Source organism: Mirounga leonina, unplaced genomic scaffold (genome assembly GCF_011800145.1).
Source record: "Mirounga leonina isolate KUSES-001 unplaced genomic scaffold, KU_Mleo_1.0 Mir_176, whole genome shotgun sequence".
Taxonomy (NCBI): domain Eukaryota; kingdom Metazoa; phylum Chordata; class Mammalia; order Carnivora; family Phocidae; genus Mirounga; species Mirounga leonina.
Window position 1 is genome coordinate 3,003,736 of NW_023270454.1, and position 23,878 is coordinate 3,027,613.

A 23,878-nucleotide genomic window follows, 5' to 3' on the forward strand; every position below is an offset into this window, starting at 1 on the left:
ATGTCTGATAACACCACACTCAGCATGTCCAGATCCTGAGCTCTTGCGCACACCCCGCTGAGTCTTTGCCATCTGCTATGGACTAAATGTTTGTATTCTCCACCCCATTCATATGTTGAAGCCCTAACCCCTAATGTGATAGTATTTGGAGATGGGGCCTGCAGAAGTTAATACAGTTTAGATAAGGTCATGAGGGTGGGGACCTCATGATGTTATTAACGCCCTTATAAGAGACCCCAGGGAGCTCTCTCTCTCTGTCTCTCTCTTCCACACGAAGACATGGAGAAAAGGTAGCTGTCTGTAAGGGAAGAGAGCTCTCACCAGAAACTGACTTGGCTAGCACCTTGATCCTGCATTTCTGATTTCCAGAACTGCAAGAATAAACTTCCATTAAGTCACCCAGTCTATGGCATTTTGTTATGGCCGCCTGAGCAGAAAATGATAACTCTATCCTCCCAGCCATCAAATTGTTCAATATATTATGAAAGGTCTCAAACAAAGTGCTCTAACCTTTGGTTTAGAGTAACTTTTGAAAGATGACCATGGATGCTTTTGCCCAAAGGAATGAGGTGTTTCCCTCATGCTCTGCCGCCCCAGGAGGAAGCTAGATTTGGCCCCTGGGATGTCTTTCTTTTCTGCAGTTACTAAGTCTTTCTCAAGGGTCTGGTATATATGAGACTCCGCTCATCAGAGAAAATTTGTGGTTGAAATATGCCAGCCAGAATGGAGGGCAGGACAGGCTAGGAAGCTCTGTGGGGTAATGAAGAGGTGAATTTGGAGGGGCTGGGTCCTGGAAGCTCCCTTACTACCCAGAGAGGAGGAGGAGCTCAGGAAGGCAAAGAGGGACGGGCCTCACCATGGAAACTAGACTAGACAGGGAAACTGAACCCAAATCTCCCTTTGCTAGTCCCGACTGTGGATGTTTCCAAGGAAATGTGGCTTGATGAATTAAAATCCATTGTTTTGGACAAGCAGTATAGCGTGGTGGTTAATACCCGGCCATCAGAGCCAGATTGCTTGGGTTTGAGGGCTAGATCTGAAGCTTGCTAGCTGGGGCAAGCTACACACCTCTTTCCTCATCTGGAAAATGGGGGTAATAATAGCACTGACTACATAGCATTGTTGTGCAGATGAAAGGTTGACAGGACATAAAGAACTGAAGACAGCGCCTGACACATACAGTGAGCTTTTATCACACCCTGCTCTCTGGAGGTGGAAAAGCTGCCCTGAGCAAGCTGGGCCCAGACCCAGGGAGCCAAGGGCTTTTGGCCATCATTCCCCTTTCCTTGTTGTTCCCCAACCTGAGGCTGTTCTGGGAGCCCTGGCCCTGGGATGGCAGGGAGAATGGGGAGCCTGTTTCTCTGTCTCAGCAGCCTGACGTGCTTACAGGAGGCAGCTGGGCCTTCCAAATCATTCATTCTGAAAAGCTAGAGCATGGGCAAGGAAGTGGTAAAAAAATATATATATATGTTTGTTAGCTTTCCATTCTGGAAGGCTTTGTATGCAGCCTGCAGGTCAGGGCCCGATGCTGAGCTCCTGGCACCTGCGACTCACCCTGTTACTATGGTGTCTGCTGAGCAGCCTCTGGGAAAAGCAGCTCTGGTCCTGGTTCCTTTTTCCCTCGCAGGGCTGGGGATGGAGGGAGGAGGGGTGTCAGGCATCTCCTCTACCTGGTATTATTAGAAGGGGATTAAAATATTGCAGAAAAATGGCAGAATCATGTGTGTACCGCTCTTAATTTTTCAAAGAGCTTTCATGGGTTTTCTGTTTCTTGAACCATCTAACAACCCTGGGACAGCAGGGATGCCACATGAGGAATCCATAACGTGAAGAGGTTAGCCTTCTCACCTGTGGTTACCAGGCGAGTAGCAACAGGAGGAATGGCACGGGAAAGCAGGAGACCCGGCTTCTAGTTTGGGCTCTATCGCCACCTGCCTGTGTGACCTTGGACAAGATCCTTCACTTCTCTGCTTTGGCTTCCTCGTCTGCAGATGGAGGGTCATGATCCTAACTGAGACAAGGCTGAGGGATCTGAAACATGTAACAGGCTTTCCAACTGTGAGGGCCCATAGAAATGACTGATCTGGAGGTCACTTCCCCCACGGCCCAGTGTCCAGCATGCAGCTGAGCACTGGGTAGGAGGGAAGATGAGAACTGACATTTAGTGAGCACCTACTGTGGAGAAAGCTCTCTGCACCCAAACTGGTTGCTTTAGGAACATTTTCCCCTTTAAGCCTCTCTGTGTGGATATTGTTATCCACGTTCGCGATGAGGGAAGTGAGGCTAAGAGGCTGAGAAACCTGCTGGTAAGATACAGAACTGGAATCTGAACACAAATCTGTCTTTCTAAACCTCCACGGCCTGGTCAACGACTCTTCCATGGTGCTTTTCTGATCCCCACGTCTGAAAACTACACACAAAGGCCTCTTATACATCACAGGGCTCATGGGCTAAAATGCAGGCACTTGACTCACATCCTCATTTTGAGCATATCTACTCTTAGTTTAGAAATAATTCTGACATACTTGATTATCAGCTTTCCCATATTACCACAGATCAGAAGGCACATGCGGCTACTAATCATCTTTAACAGTAGCAAAAAATGACAGATGACAGGAGGAAAATAAATTTTTAAAATAATTTTAACAGTGTTGTGCGGTTATGCAGAAGCAAATAACCCTACAAATTTTTTTGATCCCTCAGATATCACTTGCAAGTGATCTAAAAAATAATAAAAAAAATTCAGCCTTCCCTATGAGAAGAAAAGGAAACGTGTATTCCCAAGGCAGACCTAGCTCCAGAAAAAGAATCTCCACACTGGGTGTGGCAGTTGGACCTCCAGTAGCTAGCTCTGACTCTGGTTCCCCAAGATCCCTTTACCCCTTTCTGAGCCCCTGTCCTGGGCACTGTCCCACCTTTCCAGCCAGGGCAGAGCACAGACACAGACCAAGGCGTCTATCCTCGGCACCACTGTGAAACAAGAGATGCACCCCATATTCACTGAAGACCCCAAGACAGCAAAAGACAAGCCGACGAAGAGAACCACATGAAACCAGGTGCAAAATAGCCATTTGCTCATCATTTGCATACTCGATAAGCGGTGATCTGGCCCCTGTCACATGGCAGTACAGTCCCAGGGCCAGGGCTGTCATCTGTGAAGTTGACCAACTGCAGGGAGTGTGTCATGTCAGACTGCAGCTGGTGACCCCTGGAAAAGGCATGTGTCCCCTTGTGGTCCAGCCTGCCTGCATGCAGCTGAACTCATCCACAATACCACCCACCCGCTCTCTACACTGTCCACCATGACTGCAGCATAGTGAGAGATACGTATTTGGTCTTTGTCTTCAGTTCCTGGCACCCAGCTCTGAGGAGTCTTGGTACCTCCAGAGTGTTGTGTGTCTTTTGTATGCTAACGGGATGACTGGTGGTTGGGGACCCCTAGGTAGCGTTAAGATGGGGCTGGTTCCAGAAAGACCAAGGCATGAGTAGAGGGTTGGAACTTTCAGCCCCACCCCGAGACCTTCAGCGGGGCTGGAGATTGAGTTAATCACCAGTGGCCAATGATTTAATCATTTACGCCTTTGTAAATGAAACCTCCGTGAAAACCCCCAATTGATGGGTCCGGACAGTGTCCCCGTTGGTGAGTATGTCAAGGTGCTGACAGGGTGGTGCTCCCACAAAGGGAAGGGCAGCTCCACACAACCTCCCTCATGACTTGCCCTGGGCATCTCTTCCATTTGGCTGTTCCTTAAGTTGTATCCTTTATTATAAACTGATAATTTTAAGTAAACTTTTCCTGAGTTCTGTGAGCTGTCCTAGCAAATTAGGAAACCTGAAAGTGGGGGTGTAGTGGGGACTCCCGATTATTTAGCCAAGTCAGAGAGAAGTGTAGGTACTCTGAGCACCCAATACTTGTGACTGGTGTCTGAAGTGGGGGATGGTCTTTGAGACTAAGCCCTTCGCTGGTGGAGTCTGGTACTAAGTCTAGGGAGTTAGTGTAAGGACTAAATTGAAATGCATGGCTCCACGGTGGCAGACGGAGAGCTGGAGAACTGGTTGTTGGTGTGGAAAAAACCCACAGATTTGGTGTTAGAAGTACTGTGGGAGAAAACCCTGCAGAGTGACTGAGGCAGCCACCAGAGTTCCGATTCCCTGTCCTAGATGATTGATAACCGGGGGCTAGGCGCCCCCTGCCCACAGGGGCCTGGCCTTAGCCGTGTAGAAGCGTGCTGACAGGCCCTTGCTAGAAGGATCTCAACAGCTCCTGCCGCCACAGAGAGGAAATGCCCATGCATAGCAAGGGCACTCTCCATGACAGGTGTTCGCAACCATGACATGGAGTCATTTAACAGGTTAAATTATATTCATTAGACTGTTGGGGAAGGCAGGGTCATATGTAACCAATTTTAGAAAGACTGCCATACAAAACATGATTAAAATAAGAAGTCTGAGTACATAAAGGAGCAAGGTGTGATCGTCTGGAAGACGAGCTTAGAAAGAACAGCTCCCTCTCACGGGTGCTCTTATCGTTTGCCATTTTTATAAAAAACCTACTTCCTGACTCCAAGCCCTACATCTTTCCTTAATAGACCATCACAGGTTCCCTGTCCCCCCTACCCCGATAACCTCATGGCAGGAGGCCGTGTCCCCCATGCACTTGTCACCCCGGTGAGGATGGCCCCACGCTGCTTTGTTTAGGGTCTGATGTCTTACTAGCTTCTCCCCAGGCTACAGCCTCTCTCCACACAGCCTGCGTGCCCTGGACACCCAACACCGTCGCTAGCTCCAAGCCCCGGTGAGTGCCAAGCGCAGGCCTCTGTTTAGATTCTGCCTCTGTAGAAAGGGGACAGAGAATCATGCTGACTTCACTAGGGTAAGAAACAGCTTTTGCCTGGGAAGCGTTAGGGTTCCAATGTTCCCAGAGCCTTGTGGGTTCTGCTTCATAAAGGGGAAAGAGAGTTTGTTAAAGGCCGACCCCAATACCCCTGCTGGAGGGAAGCTGTGTGTGACATAAAGTTTTCCCCGTGGAAGACGGGGATCCGAACTCAGGGACCCTGGCTTCCACTGGGTAGCACTGGGTTGGCACGTGCTGTGGTTGGAGCAGAGGTGGGCATCGAACCCTGAACTTTGCTTGTTATACTGCACAGACCTTATAAATAGGGGTTTTGCAGCCTGATGAGCCTGAAGGCAACACCAGGGTAGCAGGTCAGACAAATCCAGGATGGCAGTGATATTTCAGGCACAAACCCCAGGGACTTGGACTTCATTTCCCTCGGATGGTCCCTTGTGCTCCCATAGCTAAAGTGGGGAGAACCACCCCCAGGAGCTCTGAACTGTTAAGAACAGGACTCATTTACCTGCTGTCTGAGAGGCAGCCATGGTTTTGTAATTAAATGCACAAATTTGAGACCCAAACAGCTGGGTTTCAAATCCTGGCCTCATCACCCACCAACTGTGCGACTCTGGGCAAGTTGCTTAACCTATCCGTGCCTCAGTTTACTTATCTGTAAAACAGGGATAATAATGGTTGTGAAGAGTAAATGGGTTAATATTTCTAAAGTGCTTCAAACAGTGGCTGGCACACGCCAGTGGATGCGAAATCAAACAAAATGATCCAGCAGAGACAGGGGATTGAAAAGATGGGGCGTTTTCAATAAATATCACTGAGGCTCACATACGTGGATTCTCCCTCATGGCTGACTCCTGGCCTCAAAGGCAGCGGCTCCTGAATGGGGCTGTAGGGGAGGGAGTGCACGAAGGGTTAAACCCCCAAGTGAACAGAAAAACAAGTTCCATCTGGTCCCTGGGACAAAGCGACAGCCTGCAAAGCCCCCAGCCCGGGCTCCTGCTCAAAGGACACATTGCTTTTTAAAATTCCAACTTGTGGCTGCCTCGATCTATAAATCAACCAGTTCTCCACACCCTAGAGCTCGGAACAGGATTCACAAATGGCAGCGAGACATTCATTCCGAGAATAGGCATATGAAAGTGACTTTGCACTCAGGGTACCCAGCCTCTCAGCTTCCTGCAAGGCCCTGGGGCTAGTGCTTCATCCCTGTCTCCCCTCCAGTGCAGGAATTGCTCTCCAGGAGGCAAAAAGAAGGAAGGCAAGATGGTAAGTGGTCAAGACTCACGCCAGGATTGGGATTTTAGTTAAAGGCTCCACTTAGGGCTAATGTCCCTGGGACTCGGTCGCATCCCCATCTTTATCCTTGACACAAAAAGGAAAAGAAAGCCACTTGCCCTACCTCCCCACACCATTGCTGGGACCCTATCTTTAGATACCAGGCTGGGAGTGGGGCAACGCTGATTCACAAGAACTACCGAATACTCCACAGAGGCACTGGGGAACCCTATGCAGGGAAGCAGTGGGATTTTCGCTGGCTCCCCAGCCCCTGTGCACACAGGGCGGCTTGTGCCCCAGCATCCCCTGCAGGACACCTGGAAGGGAAGAGGGAGCCCGAGTGAAACCCAGGACCCTCCCTGGGGACCTTTGCCTGAGGCAGGGCCCCCCCCATTTTTACCACCCCCCTGGCCACATGCCCACACCAGGATAACGCTGAATCCAGCCCTAGCACTAACCCTGCAGAGCAGGGAAGTAATTCACAAAAAGTTGGGCAATTCAAAGTTACGGTTTCCACAGCAACCAGCACTCAGACCATTTGGGTAGCTGAATCTTTTCCTCTTAGCATTCACTCTTTTTCTCCCCAAATAGCATTTTTTTTCTTATTATTAAAGTAATACATGTTCATTGGAGAACATATGGAAATTACAGACAAGTGTAAAGGAGAAAATAAAAATCACCCTTAATCCCACCACTAGAGGTGATCCAATGTCAACATTTTGATGTATTCTCCATTCGTCTAGGTTTTTTTTTTCATGCATAAAAAGATATAATTTTTGAAAATTGAGATTGTAGTGAAATTACTGTTTTATCATTTGGTTTTTTTCCACTTAAAAATATATTGTATGACTTCCCAATAGCTTTAAATAGTCTTTGAGAACATGACTTTCAATGGCTAGCTGGTACATTTTCATATGGATAGAACATATTCTATTTAACCAATCTATTGTTGAACATTTATGTGGTTTTCCTTTTTCCTTTTGCTATTTTAAATAATACTACAATGAACAGCCTTTTACATAAATCTGTGTGTATGTATCTGATTAAGTAATCAGATTAGAATAAATTCATAGAACTAAAATTACTGTCCAAACACAATGAACATGCTAATGATTTTAATACACATTATCAAATCACCCTCCAGAAAGGTTGAAGCATTTGTACTTCTACCTGTAATGTATACTCTTCTAAAAAAAAAAAAAAACAAAAAAACCCAAAAAAACCACCACCAACAACAAAAAAAACCCCAAACTGCAAATTTGGTTGATTTTAAATGAAGTCTATACCACTTATAAAAATTACATTTCCTTTCATTGAAGCATTTCCCCCCACCATATTTTTAATGAATTTTCCTATTTCTATAATCACCTACTGCATCCTTTGCCCTCTATTTCTATGGGGTATTCATCTTTTCCTTATTGATTTATAAGAGCTCCTTATGCATAAAGATAATAATCCTTTGCCATATTTGTGGCACATATGTTCTCTCAGTTTGTCATTGGATTTTTATTTTGTTTACGGCATTTTTAAAGTGTAGAAGTTTCAAATATTGTTGTAACTCACATCCATCCTTCTTTTCCTTTATGATTTTATCCTTTGATTTTTATGCTTAGATAGACCTTCTCTACCCTGAGATCAGAGAAATATTCACCTATATGTGGCTTTTCCAGTTATTTTATAGCTGTGTGGTTTGGCTTTTACATCGACAGCTCTAGCTCCGCTGGATTTCACCTAGAGGTGGGCTCTGAATTTGCTCGTCCAACGGTCTTAAGGCTGGAGTCGGGTCAGAGACCGTTGCCAGGGAGATGCAGGAATTGACCCGTCTGCCGCTCCTGCCTTCCAGGAGCGCTCAGCCTGGCAGGCAGCTTTCCACGGGGCCCTGGGTCTTTGCTAGTGAATGGAAGAAATGAATAGCTGCTCTGTGATTACACACTGGGAAAGGTGCACCTCACGTGGCTCTGTTTCCCATCTGAGATGGGGGAAGTGCAGGACGGGGAATGCCAGATGTATGGAGAGCTGGTGAGCAGCTCCAGTCTTAGCACGTTAAAAACCATGGGATTAGATTCCAAACCTGAAATTAACCATCACTTTATTTGCAAGATGAAGAGCTAGAGGCAGTTCTGCCGGCATTGGGTATCCTCGAATACCAAGTTCTCTTGATGAAGCACTGAGGGAAGGAGGAGCCGGGGACTTCAGCTCCCCAGAGATGTGGGCAGTCTCTTTTGTCCAGCCTCCCAAGGGCTTGAGAGTCATTAAGTACCAGATGGGGTGGTGGCCTCTGAGCACAGGGTGGTTAGCTCCAGCCAGCATCCGGGAAGAGGCTGCTGCAGCCTGCCCCCTCTGTCCAGCCGCAGGCGATTTCTGCCTTCTGTCGTCCCTATTTCAATCCAGCCCCCAAAACTTTTTACTGAGGGTCTTTGCTCAGTTTTCAAAGTCAGCTCTGCATGTACTAACCAGCCAAGGGGTTTGTTCATTCATCCCACAGGTTTACTGAGTGTCCACTATCTGCAGAGCCTTCTGTCCAGCCTTGTAGATCTATTGCTTTTCAACCAGCCACAAAATATTTCCCTTCTATCTCCACCCTCCATTTTTTCTCCTTAAACCCTTAAAAAAAAAAGCCCTACAACCCCCTATCTTGAATCCCACGTCCTCCAGCCATCACCCTGCCTTGGCCCTCATGTTGCAGGCTGTACTAGTCAACCTGGGCATCGGAGAAGATCATAACCACCACCATTTACTGAACGCTCCCTGTGTCGGCACCGAAGGCTATAAATATATGATCTCTCATAATCGTTGTCCAATAACTTTAATTCAACAAATATTAAGTGCCTACCATGTGACAGAGACTCTTCTGGTATATGGGATACACCAGTGAATAAACCAAAGATTCCTGCCCTCATGAAGCTTACATCCTAGCTGTGGGGTGGGGCTGGGAGTAGATAAAACAAAGGAACAAACAAGATAAATGAAGAAATTATATGTAGGTTAGAAGATATAAATATGATAGAAAGAAGTGGGGAGGGATTAGGGGGCACAGGAGTACCAGGGCTGGGAGATGGGAAGGCCTCCTTGAGAAGATGACTTGAAGCAGAGATTTGAAGGAGGTGAGGATGTGCGCCACGGAGATAGGAGGGGAAAGGGCCTAAGGCATGCCTGGTGTGGTCAAGAAACAATAAGGAGGCCAGGTGAACAAGGCAAAAAAATGGTTGGAACTGAGGTCAGAGGGGTGAAGTGGGCCAGGTTCTAGGCTCTGTAAGCCATTGTGAGCATTGTGGCTCTTACCCAGGTGAAATGGGGGAGAAATGGAATGATTTTGAGCAGAGGGGTAAACTCATGTGACCTGCAGATTTCAAGACTCATCCTGGCTGCTGTATTGAGAATACGCTGGGGGTTTGGGGCAGACACGGTGTCTGGGGGACAAGTTAGGTGGTTATTGTAATAACCCAGGTAGAGAGGGTGGTGGCCCTGGCCAGGGTGTTAATGGTGGAAGAGAGGAGAAGTGGTCAGCTTCTGGATATATTCTGGAAGCAAAGCCAAGAGGGTTTCCTGGTAGACTGGATGTATAATGGGAAAGCAAGAACAGTTATTGATGACTCCAAGATGTCTGGGCAACACAGCTGGAAGGCTGGGGTTGTTCTTTGCTGAGATGGCAAAGACAGCAGATGGAGCAGGCTTGGGGGGGAGGGTGGGGTTGGACATGTTGCATTTGAGGGGCCCGTGAGATACCCCAGTGGCCATGTGACTAGGATATCATAGAGAAGACATTTAAAGTCATGACCTTGAATGAGACCACAAGGGAGGAAGTGTAGAAAAAGATGAGAAGACCAAACCCTGAGGCCTGGCATATCCTACACCAAGAGGTTGGGGAGAGGAGCAGCATGCCGCAAAGCAGACTGAGAAGTGAAGAACCACAAAGAGTGAAGGCAAATCCAGAGAGTGTGGGGTCAGCGGTATCTAGGAGGAGGAAGTGACCCACTGGGTCAAATGCTGCTGGGGAGACCAGATGGATTAGGATTGAGAAATGGCCACTGGGTCTTACCCAGAAATGGATTTTATACCTATTTTAAGGTGAGAAAAAGGAATCTTAGTGAGAAGATCCAAGGTCACAAAGTTATGAGCAACAGAGCTAAGACAGACAAGGTCTGTGCAACGCCCAGCCTGGCTGCTTTTCATACTAACTCCTCAGGGTCCGAGTGCTCTCTAAACCAAGGGATTAGCTCTGATACCCAGCAGTTCTCATTCCCGCTGGATTGTCCATCCTCAGGAAACTGAATAGTCTCTGCAGGTCAGGGAAAACCAGGAATGAGCAGAGGACCACCAGCGCAACTGTAACAATCCTTTTAATGCCAGGTGGGATGTAAGGGGATTCTCAAAGCAAGCGGGTCTGCCTGGCCCCGCTTTCCTTCCAACTGTGTATTTCATCCACCTAATTAGGGCCTGGCCTCTGAGGGCATTTCCAGTTAGTGGCCCCTGATTTAAGGAATTCCAGTCCAAGGATATTTGCATTTGAGTAGAAGGGCATTTCCACAAGCAACCGGCAAAGGGAGAGATGGGGCAAGGGGTGCAGAGCCGTGCACACCCAACCCAAATCCAGGACCCTCTTTTTCTCCATTACTGGGTAGGTCTCCACTGTCTGCCCGCCCTGGGCAATGCCTTCCTGGCTGGTATGCAGGCTCGCCTCGCCTGGGGCAGGATGACAGTCACCTATCTCCCTCTGGTGTTCGCTCTTGCAATTGCAGCCCCAGGAGACAGCAGGAGTGTGTCTTCGCAGATCCAGGGCCTGGAGAGCCACGCCTAGGAGCTAGGCCCGGCCCTCTTCCCTTCTTGTCCTCTCTAGGCCTTGTTTGCCCCTGCCCAGGGCAGCTCTAGCACTCTAGGCCATGGGGATGGGCCCTCTGCACTCCCAATGGCAATGGAAAGAACTCAGACATGGAAATTAGAATGTCTGATGGCTTACCCTGGTTCTCCCTTGGTTTAGCAGTACAGACCTAGAGATGGGGAAGAAACCAAGGGTCTCTGATTTGTGCATACCCCTGCACACCCCCATGTCCCACCCCTTATCTCTCCCTTTGCTAAGTTATTTGATATTGTGAGGCCCATTTGTAAAGGGCGGCGATGGAAAACAGCTCAGGTCATTTGGGGCACACAGCAGGTTGCCTTCCACTCTCAGGGGGATGAGCCCATACAGACCTGGGTTCAAATCCTGACTGTGTCACTCATGAGCTCAGGAATCTTTCTGTGCCTCAGTTTTCTGGACTGAAAAATGAAGGTAATCATACCTCGTGGGGCACTTAGCACAGAGCCTGACCGTGTGGAAAACAGTCAGTAAATGTGGCCAGGTAATAAATGCTTGGGGACGATAGGGATGCAGGGGGTGCAGGAAAGAAAAGCACAGTACAGGAGCCTGGGATTGGAGCCCAGGCTTCATCACTCCACTTAACACATCTGTGCATTAGGGCAAGCTAACGCCCACAAGGCCATGAAAAGGCCCAAATAGGGTGTGAGGCAACAAGTAGATGGGTGCTGGGCTCTGAGGCTGAGCATCTGCCTTCTCTGGCCATCCCTGGGCCAAGGATCCTTAGTGTAAGCAGAGACAGCTGCCTGGCCCACCTCTCGGGACTGATGGGAGATAAGAACTGTCATGACTAGGGAAAGTGCTTTGAAAACTGGAACGCTCATACTCTCATTACCAAGAGATAACCTCCCCCCCTCCCTTGCCAGCATCTTGCATTTAGCTCCATATCACAGCACAGATCTCACTGCACAAAAACTGCCTATTTTGCGCTGTTTCCAAGCATACAAAGGGCTCTGTCCTTAGGGAGTTTACATTCTAGTTGGAGAGACAGACAAGAAACCAAATGGTGGCAACGCCCAAGTTGACAGCAGGTGCAGGAGTGAGTGGATCCTGCCCACTGCAAAGTCTCAGCAGAAACCTCCAGTTGAGGGGAGCACAATTCCCCAAAAGGGAAGTTAAGCCACAGGATGACTGGCCACTGGCTTGGGCCAAGATGGGCAGTGTGACCACACCCTTGTGCAGTGAAGAAGGTGCTGACACTGGAGTCAGGAGGCCCAGCTGGTAGTCTATGCTATTAATCCAAAAAAGCTATATAGTGTTAGGATTCCAACCACGACATTCTAGAAAAGGCAAAAACTATGTAGAGAGCAGAAAGATCAGTAGTTGCCAGGGTTGGGGGATGAGTAGGCGGAGCACAGAGGATTTTTAGAACAGTGAAACTACTCTGTCTGATACTATAATGATGAATACATGTCATATACATCTGTCCAAACTTATACAATGTACCACACCAAGAGGGAACCCTCCTGTAAACTATGCACTGAGGGTGATAACAATGTGTCAGTGTGGGTTCATCAATTGTAACACATATACCACTCTGGTGGACGATGTTAATAGTGTGGGCTGCTTGTGTGTGGGTCAAGGGGCATATAGGAAATCTCTGTATTTTCCACTCAATTTTTCTGTGAACCTAAAACTTCTCTAAAAAATAAAGTCTATTAAAAACTAAATAGATAATTTCCCATGAGCTGCTGTTTCCTCATCTGTAAAACGTGGGCTCTGCCTGGCCCACATAGCCCCGGTGAGGGCCAGATGGGCTCTAACACAGAACAGGATGCTGGCTGGCATCGAGGGTGCACAGGTAAGAGAGTGAGATACCTCAGAGTCCATGGGACTGCTGCTCCACCCAGCAGAGGATCTTCCATCTCCTTCCCTCCTCCACCCCACCCCAAGACTGCAAGTGTTAACAAATAACATCATCACTCATTCAAACAGCCTCAAAACCCTTCTCTGAACTGCTCTTTAGGCCACCGTCTTTTCTCTCCAGTGAGAACATGCAACAAGCCACTGTACATTCAAACTTTGAGTATTCGTCTCTCCAAATGGCTCCTACAAGGACCAGGCAGCTATTTTAAAATCCAAGAAGCCTCTGCTTACACCCCCAACGGTCGGCTCTGAACAGATCCCACACACGTGAAGTGCCCCACACAGACACTTGCTGAATGACCTTTGTTTTAAAACCAGGATGCAAACCCAGTGAACTCTCCTTTCAGATCCTACATGCCCCCTCTGAGGAGCGGCCCACACAGTTGTTGTTGTTTTTTTTTCAAAGAAACATTATTTGATCTGAAAAACATCTGGAACCCATTTCCCCACACTTGACTGGAAGCTTTCAGCCGACATCAGATGCCCAACCACTGAGCCCGTTTGCCTGAGCTTGGAGGAGCACCACTGTAGACGGGGGACAGGCGGCTTGATTAAAAAGCCCCGGGAAGGTCAGGCTCGGGTCTGACCAGAGGTTTTGCAAACCCTGGAGCACTGAATGTAACGACAGGAAAGGTGGTGCGGGGGAGAACGACGACTGGAAATAAAGATCAAGGCCAAGAAGCTTCCTAATGAAGCCGCCCAGAAGCAAAACATCAGCCGCACAAGCACTTCTGAGTTCAGTCTTTTTATAATGACAACCACGCACGTTCTTACCTTCACCAGAGGCTGCTGCTGGCAGGCAGGACCAGGGTTTGCGTTCGCTTGTGGCCCCAGCTCGCACGACAGTGACGGGTGGAGGGGCAGACAGGAGGCCTCCGCCGGGATCGGCCCCAGCCGGCGGACCCAGGAACGGCCCCCCGAGTCCAGTGTGGACACGAGGGGCCGCGCCTGACCCTTTGGCCGTGAGCATCTCTGCCGCACTCACTGTTGCCGCAAGTAATGGGCGGTAAGGCAACTTCGCCGTAAAAGATGAAAAGTAACTGGCTGACAGTTTGGTTTCACTGGTGCATTTTTTCCTATATAATCTTAGCCTTCGTAGCCGTCTATACAGTGACTCAGAGTTTTCAACCCACATTTGTCCTAGAACTTTGGAAAGTCCAAAGTGGACATGGGACCAGAGGCCATAAACAAACAGCAGTGTAGAAGGCTGTCATCACGCCATACAAAGCTCAGCTAGAGGTGCGCATCCTTGTGTTTGGAAACCGATACCTCTCTCAATGGAGGAGGAAATTTTAGTGAAAAGAGAAAAAGTGTGAGGCTGAAAAAGGAGACAAATCAACAAGAAAAGAAAATGTATGATAGCATGAAGGAAAGACTTTGAAGACAAGTACCTAGGTACAATCCACAAAATCAATGATATGTCTAGAGTTGCCATGAATCTACACTATGCATTTTTAACATGTTCAAGTATTTTATATTTCACAATAAAGTCTTTAATTTTGTTATTCATTCTTCATGTTTCATTATGTCATTTTAAATGAATGTCCCTCTTTTATTTTTCATGATTTTAGTTTTTGCAGCAAAATTGCCTTATAGCCAATTAGCTGTGCAGCAAAGCTGTGCATCTTTGGCAGCAAAGATGCTTAGGCATGAAACTACCTGGAACCCCATCTGTATTCAAGTAACCAGGATGGAGTCAAGAGGCAAAATTATGTAGCTGAGAGACAGTGGGCTGGAGGGGATCTAAGACTGATTCTCCTACTCCCCAGCTTTGGCAAGTGTGACCTATTGAGAATACGCTGGGGGTTTGGGGCAGACACGGTGTCTGGGGGACAAGTTAGGTGGTTATTGTAATAACCCAGGTAGAGAGGGTGGTGGCCCTGGCCAGGGTGTTAATGGTGGAAGAGAGGAGAAGTGGTCAGCTTCTGGATATATTCTGGAAGCAAAGCCAAGAGGGTTTCCTGGTAGACTGGATGTATAATGGGAAAGCAAGAGGGCCCTTTATCTGCAACTATGGGGATATTCCCAACTCTGCCCAGCTCCCAACATTGTTAGGAGGATCGTGTGAATACCTGAGAAGTTTCTCTGCAACTTCACGTCACTGACAGCAAGGGTTAGAAACGATGATAAGCATTGCTCTCTCACTGGGCCCCATTGTGGCCAGAGGCCTCACCACGGCCGATGGCCGAGACACCTGGGTGATTTTAGCAGGCTTTGGCCAGGGGCAAAGGACAAAGGGACATTTGAGCAGGTCCTCCTCCATCCACACATCCTCCACTGGGCACTGGGTGCTCTCCTCACCTGCCTTCCCAGGCCTGGCTCCACCTGTCAGCACTCCTCCCTGCCTCTGAGCTCAAACTCACCCAGGCCTCCCAGAGGCTCCAGAAGCCCAAATCCTTCTGCGCCTTGTACTCTTCAGACTCCAGGCCTGTCTCTTACAATGACAACTGACAGCATTTACTAAGCTTGTGTCACAGGTTAGGCCCTGGGTGAGGGTTGCCGGTCATGAGTTCCCTCTACCACTTGGGGCACAGCTGAACCCCCATCCTGTCCTGGATTTACCATCTGCTCCCAGCCCCCTGTCCTGGAACTCTTCTCTCCATCCTTAAGAGCAGTGCCAGGGAATTTCCCAAATCTAATGGCTCTCCCCAACCTGGCCCTGCTGCTGATTCCCGTGCGCCCCCCCACACCGAGTCTGAGCCTGGTGGCCACCCCCTTCCATTCCTGCCTCTCTGGTCCCAAACCTTTCTGACTTCTGTCTGGAATGCCCACAAAGTGCACTTTCTCACATTCACACCCAAATCCCTTCCAGCCTCCAGATAGCATCTCATCCCTGTGTGAGGGGCTCTGCTGCCTGCGCTCCAGCTCACAGGTCCGGCAGCCTGGAAGACCCCTCACCCGTCCTGGGGCGGCCACCTCCAGTGAGCACACCTGCCTCTCCCGCCTCTTCCTACTCACCCCCATGCCCAGTCCTGGGGCCTCGGAAGCTTCTTCTGCGGTTCCCACCCTTGACCTCTGAGGAACTTGGAAATCTCCTGCCCTTTGTTTGACCTCTGCCACCCCCGTGGTTCTTCTTCTCAGATGCGAACTTCTCCAATGGGCCCATTCTCTCCAATTTCTGCTGCATGGGGCATTGCCCTCAGCACTGGCTCTTTCCCGCCAGCATTTCAATAGCTCAGGTGCGTCTTGTCTCCCTGCACGCTTCTGGTGTGGGCGGCCAGCTGCAGAGTCGCTGCCACTGGCCTTTGTCCCTGTAGATCTAGTTCTCTTGTGTCCCTTGCTGGAAGCCATAATAATGGGATGGTGCCCTATCACCCTTGCCATCCTGATAATTATCAACCACACTCCCCTTCACTCTCCAAAGCATCTTGTTTTGGAGGACAAGTTAGATGCTCAGTTTCACCCTTACTCCCCTGCCTGACCATCACAGAAACCCAAGAGTCACAGCAACCCTCCCTCTGCCACTATCCCCGGTCCTCCCCAGTCACCATGTATGCATGCTCCTCCCCTGCCCCTTCTTACCCCGGATGAGCCCCATCCTTCCGGGGCTGCTCTAACCAGCACTCTGGGTGTCAGGAGCCCTGTGTCCCACCTCCACTAATAATAATCATTTTGTGACCACAGGAGCCCCGGTTTTTCTGCTCTGTGTGTAAAGAGAAGGATGGGAGGCGGGCTAGTTAGCTCTGAGGTCTCTTTGAGCACGGGAAGTCTGAGATGCCACCACCTGTGTCCCGACTTCTGTCCCTGCTCTGGGCCCGTGAGGGCAAGAAGGTGGCCCCAGGAGGCAGCAACACAAATGCTGCGAGCCCAGGGTGGTGTGGGGCTATGTCCGCTTTCTGGGACATAAAAAGTCACCTGCTTTCTGGGAAGGAGAAAGGAGCCGAGCCTGCCTAGAAACCTAAGGGACAGCAGGACTCCTGTTCCTTTTCTCTAATGCAATGCACATTCCCCACTTAAAGGCAATTTCTTCACTTCAAAAGGATTCCAGCTGGTGAAATTCAAGGTGAAGAATGAGCCTCAGTCAAGAAGCTTCTCAGGGTCCTTTCAGTTTGCATTGTCTTCAGAGGGATGCATTTTAAGATGTTTGCCTCTTAATATTTGTCAAAGCACCCAGAGAGAAAGCTTCTTTGTATTTCGACACCTCTCAGCTCTCAGGGTTGTTGGCACAGGAACCATCCACATTTCCCTGCACAACTTTGCCTTTTGGGAAACCCGCTGGACTCGTCTCCTGGCTTTCCCCTCCCCAGCCCTCAGCCCCCACCCACCTTGGGTGGAGGAGAAACTAGGGCTGGCTTAGGGTCCCCCAGGCTCACCTGGACACCCAGCGGCTTAAAAGGCAAACGGTGGAACTCACACATCTCACGTTCACACTCCAGGAGGTGTCCTTCCACCTGCTATTCATTCATTCTCTACTCACTCACCTGGTCATGGGGTCTGCAATGTTGGTAAGGGGCTGTGGCGGCGGGCGGGGGGGTGGGTGTCTTACTTTCCTAGAGCTTATACACTGGCCAAGGCTCTGGGAGATAGAAATAAGCAACCACAAGACAAGCCAGAGGCAGTAAACCCTAAATCTGGTGGGTAGGGGATATTTAAAAAGCTCAGAGAAAGAAGAGACCAGCCAGGGATGAGGAGAGGGCTAAGAGGGAGGCAGTCAGGGAAGGCTTCTTAGAAGAAGAGGCATTTTGGTGCAGGCAGGGTGTCCCAGAATGCAGGGTCCAGATATGGGCAGTGGCCTGAGCAAAGGTGTGCAGGCAGGAAGACCTCTGGTAGGCACGGAAGCACTGTCCCAGGCCCACTGCACCCCTCCTTCCAGGGCCTCGGGGCTTGCTTGGTGATGGTGGGAGGCTCCCAAGGCATGCCCCACCAGCACCTGCTGCTTTGGTAGCATTGCTTTAATCACCTTTGAAACAAGGCACTTTCCTCACATAGCCAATTCTTACCTGCTTGCCCTTTCTTACCAGGCCCTGGGCCCAGAGGAAATGCTTTCAATCCTCTTCTGTGTCACTGAGGGCTCCCCCTGCCTGCACTTTTGAGGGACCTTATTCCCAGGATAGCATCCGCTTTTCCAGTTGCTCTTTCTCTGGAGGTGTTTGCTCCCTCTACCCCTTCAGGGAAGCTCTACCCATCTTCTCATTTCCCATTGTCCCCGGCCTGTCTCCCCCCCCTTCATCACTACCCTCTGTAGCAACCACTGCTTTCTGTCCCAGGAAAGCTTCATTCAGCAAGCCCTCCCCAACGGTACCAGCACCCTGATGTCTCCCCTGAGAGCCATTGCCAGTGGTCTGGTGGTCAAGCCTTTGGAGTTGGGCAGACCTGGCTCTGCCACTTTCCAGTTCTGCACTTGCTCTGATTAATTCCTTCTACAGGAACTTCTCTTGTTTTTCTGACCTGATATCTTTTCCCTCTTCTGATAACTAGCACCTTGATTCTCCTTTGGAGGAACCATCCTTTTCTGCTCTCAGCCTTTGTAGATTTAATGGGGCTACCCAGGGTCATTAGTTCAAGGATAGGCATGTGATCTAAGCAGGACAAATCCTGGGATATTTAATGGTTGAAAAGCCTCAAATCTATTCCCGCTGGGATTGATAAACTAGTAACACAAATCTGAAACTGATGGGGTTGTCTTTGCCACCACAAGGAAAGAGTCTATTTACACATAAAACCAGCTTAGAAAAAAGTAGAGAAAAAGGGAAAAATAGATTTCTGGTGATGTTGTTTGGGCACCTGGATCCAACCATGCCTGAAGCCATCCCTGGAGTTTTCAGTTTGTGACCCAACAATTTCTTCCCTCTTTGGCATAAGCCAGTTGGAGCTGGCTTTTGTCACTTGCTAGTAAGAGTCTCAACTAAAGAAATACTTCAATTGCAGACTTGATGAAAATTTTAAATGAAATGACACATGAATAATATCCAGCATAAAGTGGGTACCACTCAATTGTTTTTTTTTTGGGGGGGGGAACTCTAACTGAATCTGCCTTGTCAAGCATCAGTTAAATTTCCAAAAAATGTCAGGTTCTATAGTAGTAGAATATTACTTTTTCTTCCTCTGTTTCCATCACTTTGACCAATTTTTTCTTTGTGAAATCTCTACCCTCCTTGGCTTTCTTAACACAGCTCTGTGTCCCTCATAAGTCTCAGGGTTTTCTCCCCCATCCCGCCTCTGGACTGAGACAGGGTGGGAAATTTCATGACCTGGTGGGGGTGACGTCTTCTCTGCATTCCATGCCCACATCCCAGGACAATCCATGTGGACCAAGCTGAATCAAATGTAGACTTGCCAAGCTTGCTTCAAACCAAATACACCAGGTACTCAGAAAAGTCTACACTGCCATCTACTGGACACCTGCTATAATATCATGCAGAGTTTGAGAATCCCTCCAGGGACAGTCGCTGGGCTACGAAAGTATTTTGGTTCCACCTCATTACTCCTTCAGTGGCAGAGCCAGGGACAAGTGCATTAATGGCAAAGTTGAGCATCTTGTCACAGGAGCAGCATTATACTCTTCTAAAGGACTGGGCTCCTGCCCTGCTTCTGCAGCCCTCCATGTCCTGTTCCAAGTGTTAGAATCTTACTTAGTGGCCAAAGTCTCCTCGGCTTCTCCCACATGTCCACCGCTGTGACCCAGGCCACGGGTCTCCAGGGAGGAGGGCTGACAGGTGCATGTGTGCACGTGCGTGTGCATGCATGGTCATGTGCGTGAGGCTTGGCAGGGTTGAGGGAGAGGAGACCCAGAAGGCCTCCTCATTGCTTGCTTAGCTTTCCAAAGGAAAGGATGCTTGTCACGGTGGCAAAGACGATAGCCAGTCAAAGCTTCATGTTCGCAATCCCATAAATTGTGGGACACATCGCAGTCTATTGGTTCTGTGATAGTGAAAACAGTTCTGGAAATAGAGAAAAATCTACCCTCTACCTCGGAGGAACCTGCGATCCCCACCCCAGCACTTGCTATTTTGTTGTGTTTGTCCTGGCTGCCATCAGGCCTGATCAACAGCAGCACTGAGAGTCCCCAGGCCGGACAGACAGAGAGAAAGAGCCGGCAGGACCGGAAGGCTGTGCGCGTTGTGTGCATGCGGGGTCACGTCCTTCCGTCTCCACCCATCTGTGGCCTGGTTCCTGGACACATCGCGGTCCTTGTACGTAGGTTGCCCCAGGCACCTCCTAGTAAAACACGGCAGACGAAGCGAGAGCCGCCCTCCACCGCCGACACTCTGGGGGCTCAGTGTGGCCCAGGGGTCAAGGAAGAAAGGAACAGCGACGAGAACACTGGAGCAGCACCTCCAGGACCTGGCCTGGCCGCTGGAGGGAGCAGCCACAGTCCCACTTGCTACTCGCATGGCCCTTCCCCAGGCTACCACATCCCCAGACTAAGGGAAGCTTCCAGAACAAGGTAGTACTAGTCATTTCCCAGTAGAAAGAATACTTCTTCCAATTCCTAAAAATGCTTCAATCTTCTATTTCAGACAAGCCTGAGCAAACTCTTAGGTGGGTTTCATATTGCAATGATGGAGTCAAGATGCCCTTCTCTGCTTGCTTAGCCTACATGAGAAGCACTGCCCATGACAAACTAGCTCCTCCGCATTCAGAAGATCATTCGGAAAGCCCAGCCACCTCGCACCTTGAAAAGGACCCTCTCTCCTCCTTTTCTCTGCCGACTCCAAAGCACACACCAGCTGGTCTCCACATACACTGAGGAGCCAGGCTCCTCCGCGAGCAGGCAAAGGCCCCAGCAGAGCAGCCCCAGAGTCCTGCTAAAGCTCCCAGTCTGCAGCGCCCCCCGCTCCACCTCCTCCAAGGCCATGGGGCTGCTCTCAGGGGGGCACATTGCCTGTGGCATCCGTGGTCTACCCAACCCAGATGGCTCTGCACAAGGCTTCAAGTCACCCAGATGAGCACGCTCAGAGAGAAACCAAGCTCTCCTCCTCCATGCCAGGCTTGCTCACTTACCTCCAAGGCCCCAGGGAACTTGACTACGGGCTTAGCCCAGTGGGTGATCTTTTGTCTGTAGTTGTTGCAGTCAGGAACAAACATGCAGCCAATGTTCCCCAGCTCTGGGTAGAAAACTTCAAGGCCCCTATGGAGAGAGGGAGATGGTCAGCCCATGTCAGTTCTAGGGGAGCCTGGAGGGCTCACTCGCTTCAGTCTAGCACCATTGAGAATGTGGAATCAAGTGGGATTGAATCCTAGGCCTGCTATGAACTAGTTGTGGTCACTTAACTAGTGTGATCAGTGTGGTTTAAGAGTTACTTGACCTCTTGGTGCCTCAGTTTGTTCACCTGTAAAATGGGGACACTGAGAGTACCTACTTACAGCGTTGGCGTGAGGAGTAAAGTAGGCTATCAATGTTTACAACAGAGCCAGCGTGTCATCAGTGGTCAGAAGGTGTTAACTGTCATCTGTATTTACTTCTCAGAAAGAACGTACATCCTTAGGCAAACCTGGTCAGTGTCTTTAAAGTAGGATTGGGTTTATAAGAACAAAATTTACACATTGCTTTCCAGGAATGTTCTCTTTACATGAAGAAAGGTTTAGCAAGTGAGCACAGCCTTCTTCACGGGTACAGGCAGTCGTCAACCCTAAACAATCCAGATCCTCTCCATGTCTGCAATCCTCACTGGTAGTTCCATTAGCCACATCTTAGGGTCAAGCCTTGCCCAATAACCTAGGCTCTCGACATACCATTCCCTGCACTTTCAAAATGCAAATGTCTCCTAGGAGGTAAACTATCTGGTCACTAAGACAGTAGTTATGAATCCATTTATCTGCTTTTTCCCTGCAAAGAGCTGAACACAAATGCTGAGAATCCAGTTCACTGGGAGGGCTGTTCCCAAAACTCCACCAGGGTTAGCCTTAAGGGCTCACCTGTAACCAAAACTCAGGGATGTAAACCAGGCTGTCAAATAGATATTTAAAAAAAACAAAATCTTTGTGCCAACTGTTTTTTTTTTTTTTAATTTGCTCTTCCTCTCTGTCCCACTGTCATTTTTTTATCACCTAGACCCAGGGTCTCTGTAGGGTGCATTTGGTTAAGATGATTCACTGACAGAGAAGGGGTGGGTGCTCAGCCTTCGCCAAAAAGCCCAGCGTGGCTGAGCAGCTCCACGGCCTGTCAGTGGTCACCCAGAGCTGGCCACGATTCCCTTGCTGCGGGTGATGCCGGGAGGAGACCCAGTGGGGAGATAATGAGGGAAGAGCTCTTGGGGGGGTGCTCCCAAGTTCTGCATCTGGGAGGAAGGTAAGGACAGCCTCCTGGTGGGGTGTCCCACCTTCCCCTCCCACCCCACCCTTCCAGTGGCTCCTGAGGCCCCACATTGAGGGCTGGCAGCTGGAGCCTGTGACACCCGCAGATGCAGGACAGCTTCTGTGGGCCAGCACCCCCGGTGAGCCTCGGGCCAGTTAGCTCAACTTCCGGTTTGCTCAGCTCACTTGTTTCCTATACCTCTTGGTGAGGTTATAGTAATTCCTTTTGGATGTCATGGTTTTGATCACTTTTGAACAAGTTTTAGGGATGGGTTTTCATTTTTCCTCACAGCAACATTTTAATTTTTTTTTTTTTTTTGAGAGGGAGAGAGAGCACACCCGTGTGGCAGGAGGGGGAGAAGGAGAGGGAGAGAGAGACTCCTAAGCAGGTTCCACACTCAGCGTGGAGCCTGATGTGGGGCTCCATCTCCCAACCCTGAGACCATGACCTGCGCAGAAACCAAGAGTCGGACGCTTCACTGACTGAGCCACCCAGGCGCCCCAACAGCAACATTTTAAAGACCGTTTGGTTTGTTTCTGCCATGACTCCCTGTCACTGCAGCTAGCAAGGTCCAAGGTCGATAGAGGGGACCCTCCACTGGCAGAGAGATGAAGACTCAGCACACAGCCCAGAACTGGGAAGGGCCAAGGGGCAGGGAGAAGGGAAACAGAGGACCAGAGGGGCCTTCCCCAGGGGACGAATGGGTCTCCTCTTTTTATCCCAGTGGAACTGCTACAAATGTTTAAAAAGTTTAGCAAAGGCAGCACGTTGATGTTCCGTGAGTGGGCCTCAAGCCACAGAGTGGACCCTGGAAAGGTAGGCACCAGGAGAACAGGGATTAGGTCCGTGCCCCCAGCCCTGGTCACACCATGGGTCACTGCCAGCCCGGTGTCTGAAAACTACCTGTTGCCCCACACGCAGGCCGGGCCACGGGGGCATGTGCGGGCCTGTCCTGTTCAGCAGTTTTACCAAAGGCTTGGATCAGGACACAGAAGGCAAATGTATTTGATTTGTGAGTGGCACAAAGTTGATTAATAGCAATGATCAAGTGGGTCATTGATTAAAACAAATGATCCAATCAGCCTAAAAAAAGATCTGACAAGCCTGAGATGAATGAATCGAAAATTGAATTTAGTAGGAACACACTTTAGAACCTGTGCCCTCTTCCTGCAGTGCCCTCCTGTTCATGGGGTACCTCACGTGGGGCACGTTCTGTCTCCACCCCCAGAGTTGGGGGCTTCTGGGCCAACTTGACAAGGACCTGGGAGTGCGGAGGGGAGCGGCAGGGGGCTCTGGTCCCAGCGTGGTCACTATCTCACACTGCATATGGGGCCGGGGGAAAGGGAATGGATCAGGTGCATCATATACATGTTATTTCATTCTGTACAACAATACCTCAAAGCAGCTTTTGCTATTATTCCCCTCTCCCAAGTGGGTAAACGGAGGCCCAAAGAAAGTGAAGCAACCAGCCCAGGGTCTCCACGTTGGTGAACTGAGGGGACAGGGATGTGGGTGTGGCCGACAGTGTCCGCGATGCCCACCCCCCCCGCCCCGTGAGCCCCGCCTCCTGGTCCTCCCACCTGAGTGTGACCCCTCCCCGTGAGTGGGGGCTGGACTTAGTGACTCCCTGGGAAGGAGAAGGGAGGGCAGCGGCGGTGGGAGGTCGCTTCCAAGATTATGTTGTAAGAAACCTGCGGCTCCTCTCGCACGCTCTCCCCCTCAGAGCCTGGCTCTGGGGGAAGCATCTGCTGTGTGGCGAACAGCCCCACAGAGAGGCCACGTGGCACGCAGGGGC

At 49.8% G+C, this 23,878-nt stretch overlaps 1 protein-coding gene across 4 annotated transcripts in view; it reads right to left on the reverse strand.

Annotated features, from left to right (window-relative positions):
* Positions 1 to 23,878, reverse strand: part of PEBP4 (phosphatidylethanolamine binding protein 4) — a 245,632-nt gene that overhangs the window by 171,327 nt on the left and 50,427 nt on the right. For all 4 annotated transcript variants that reach the window (XM_035022559.1, XM_035022561.1, XM_035022557.1 and 1 more), the window contains exon 3: positions 20,790 to 20,916. In XM_035022559.1, the coding sequence (XP_034878450.1) occupies positions 20,790 to 20,916 (127 nt within the window). The remainder of the gene's footprint in view (positions 1 to 20,789; positions 20,917 to 23,878) is intronic.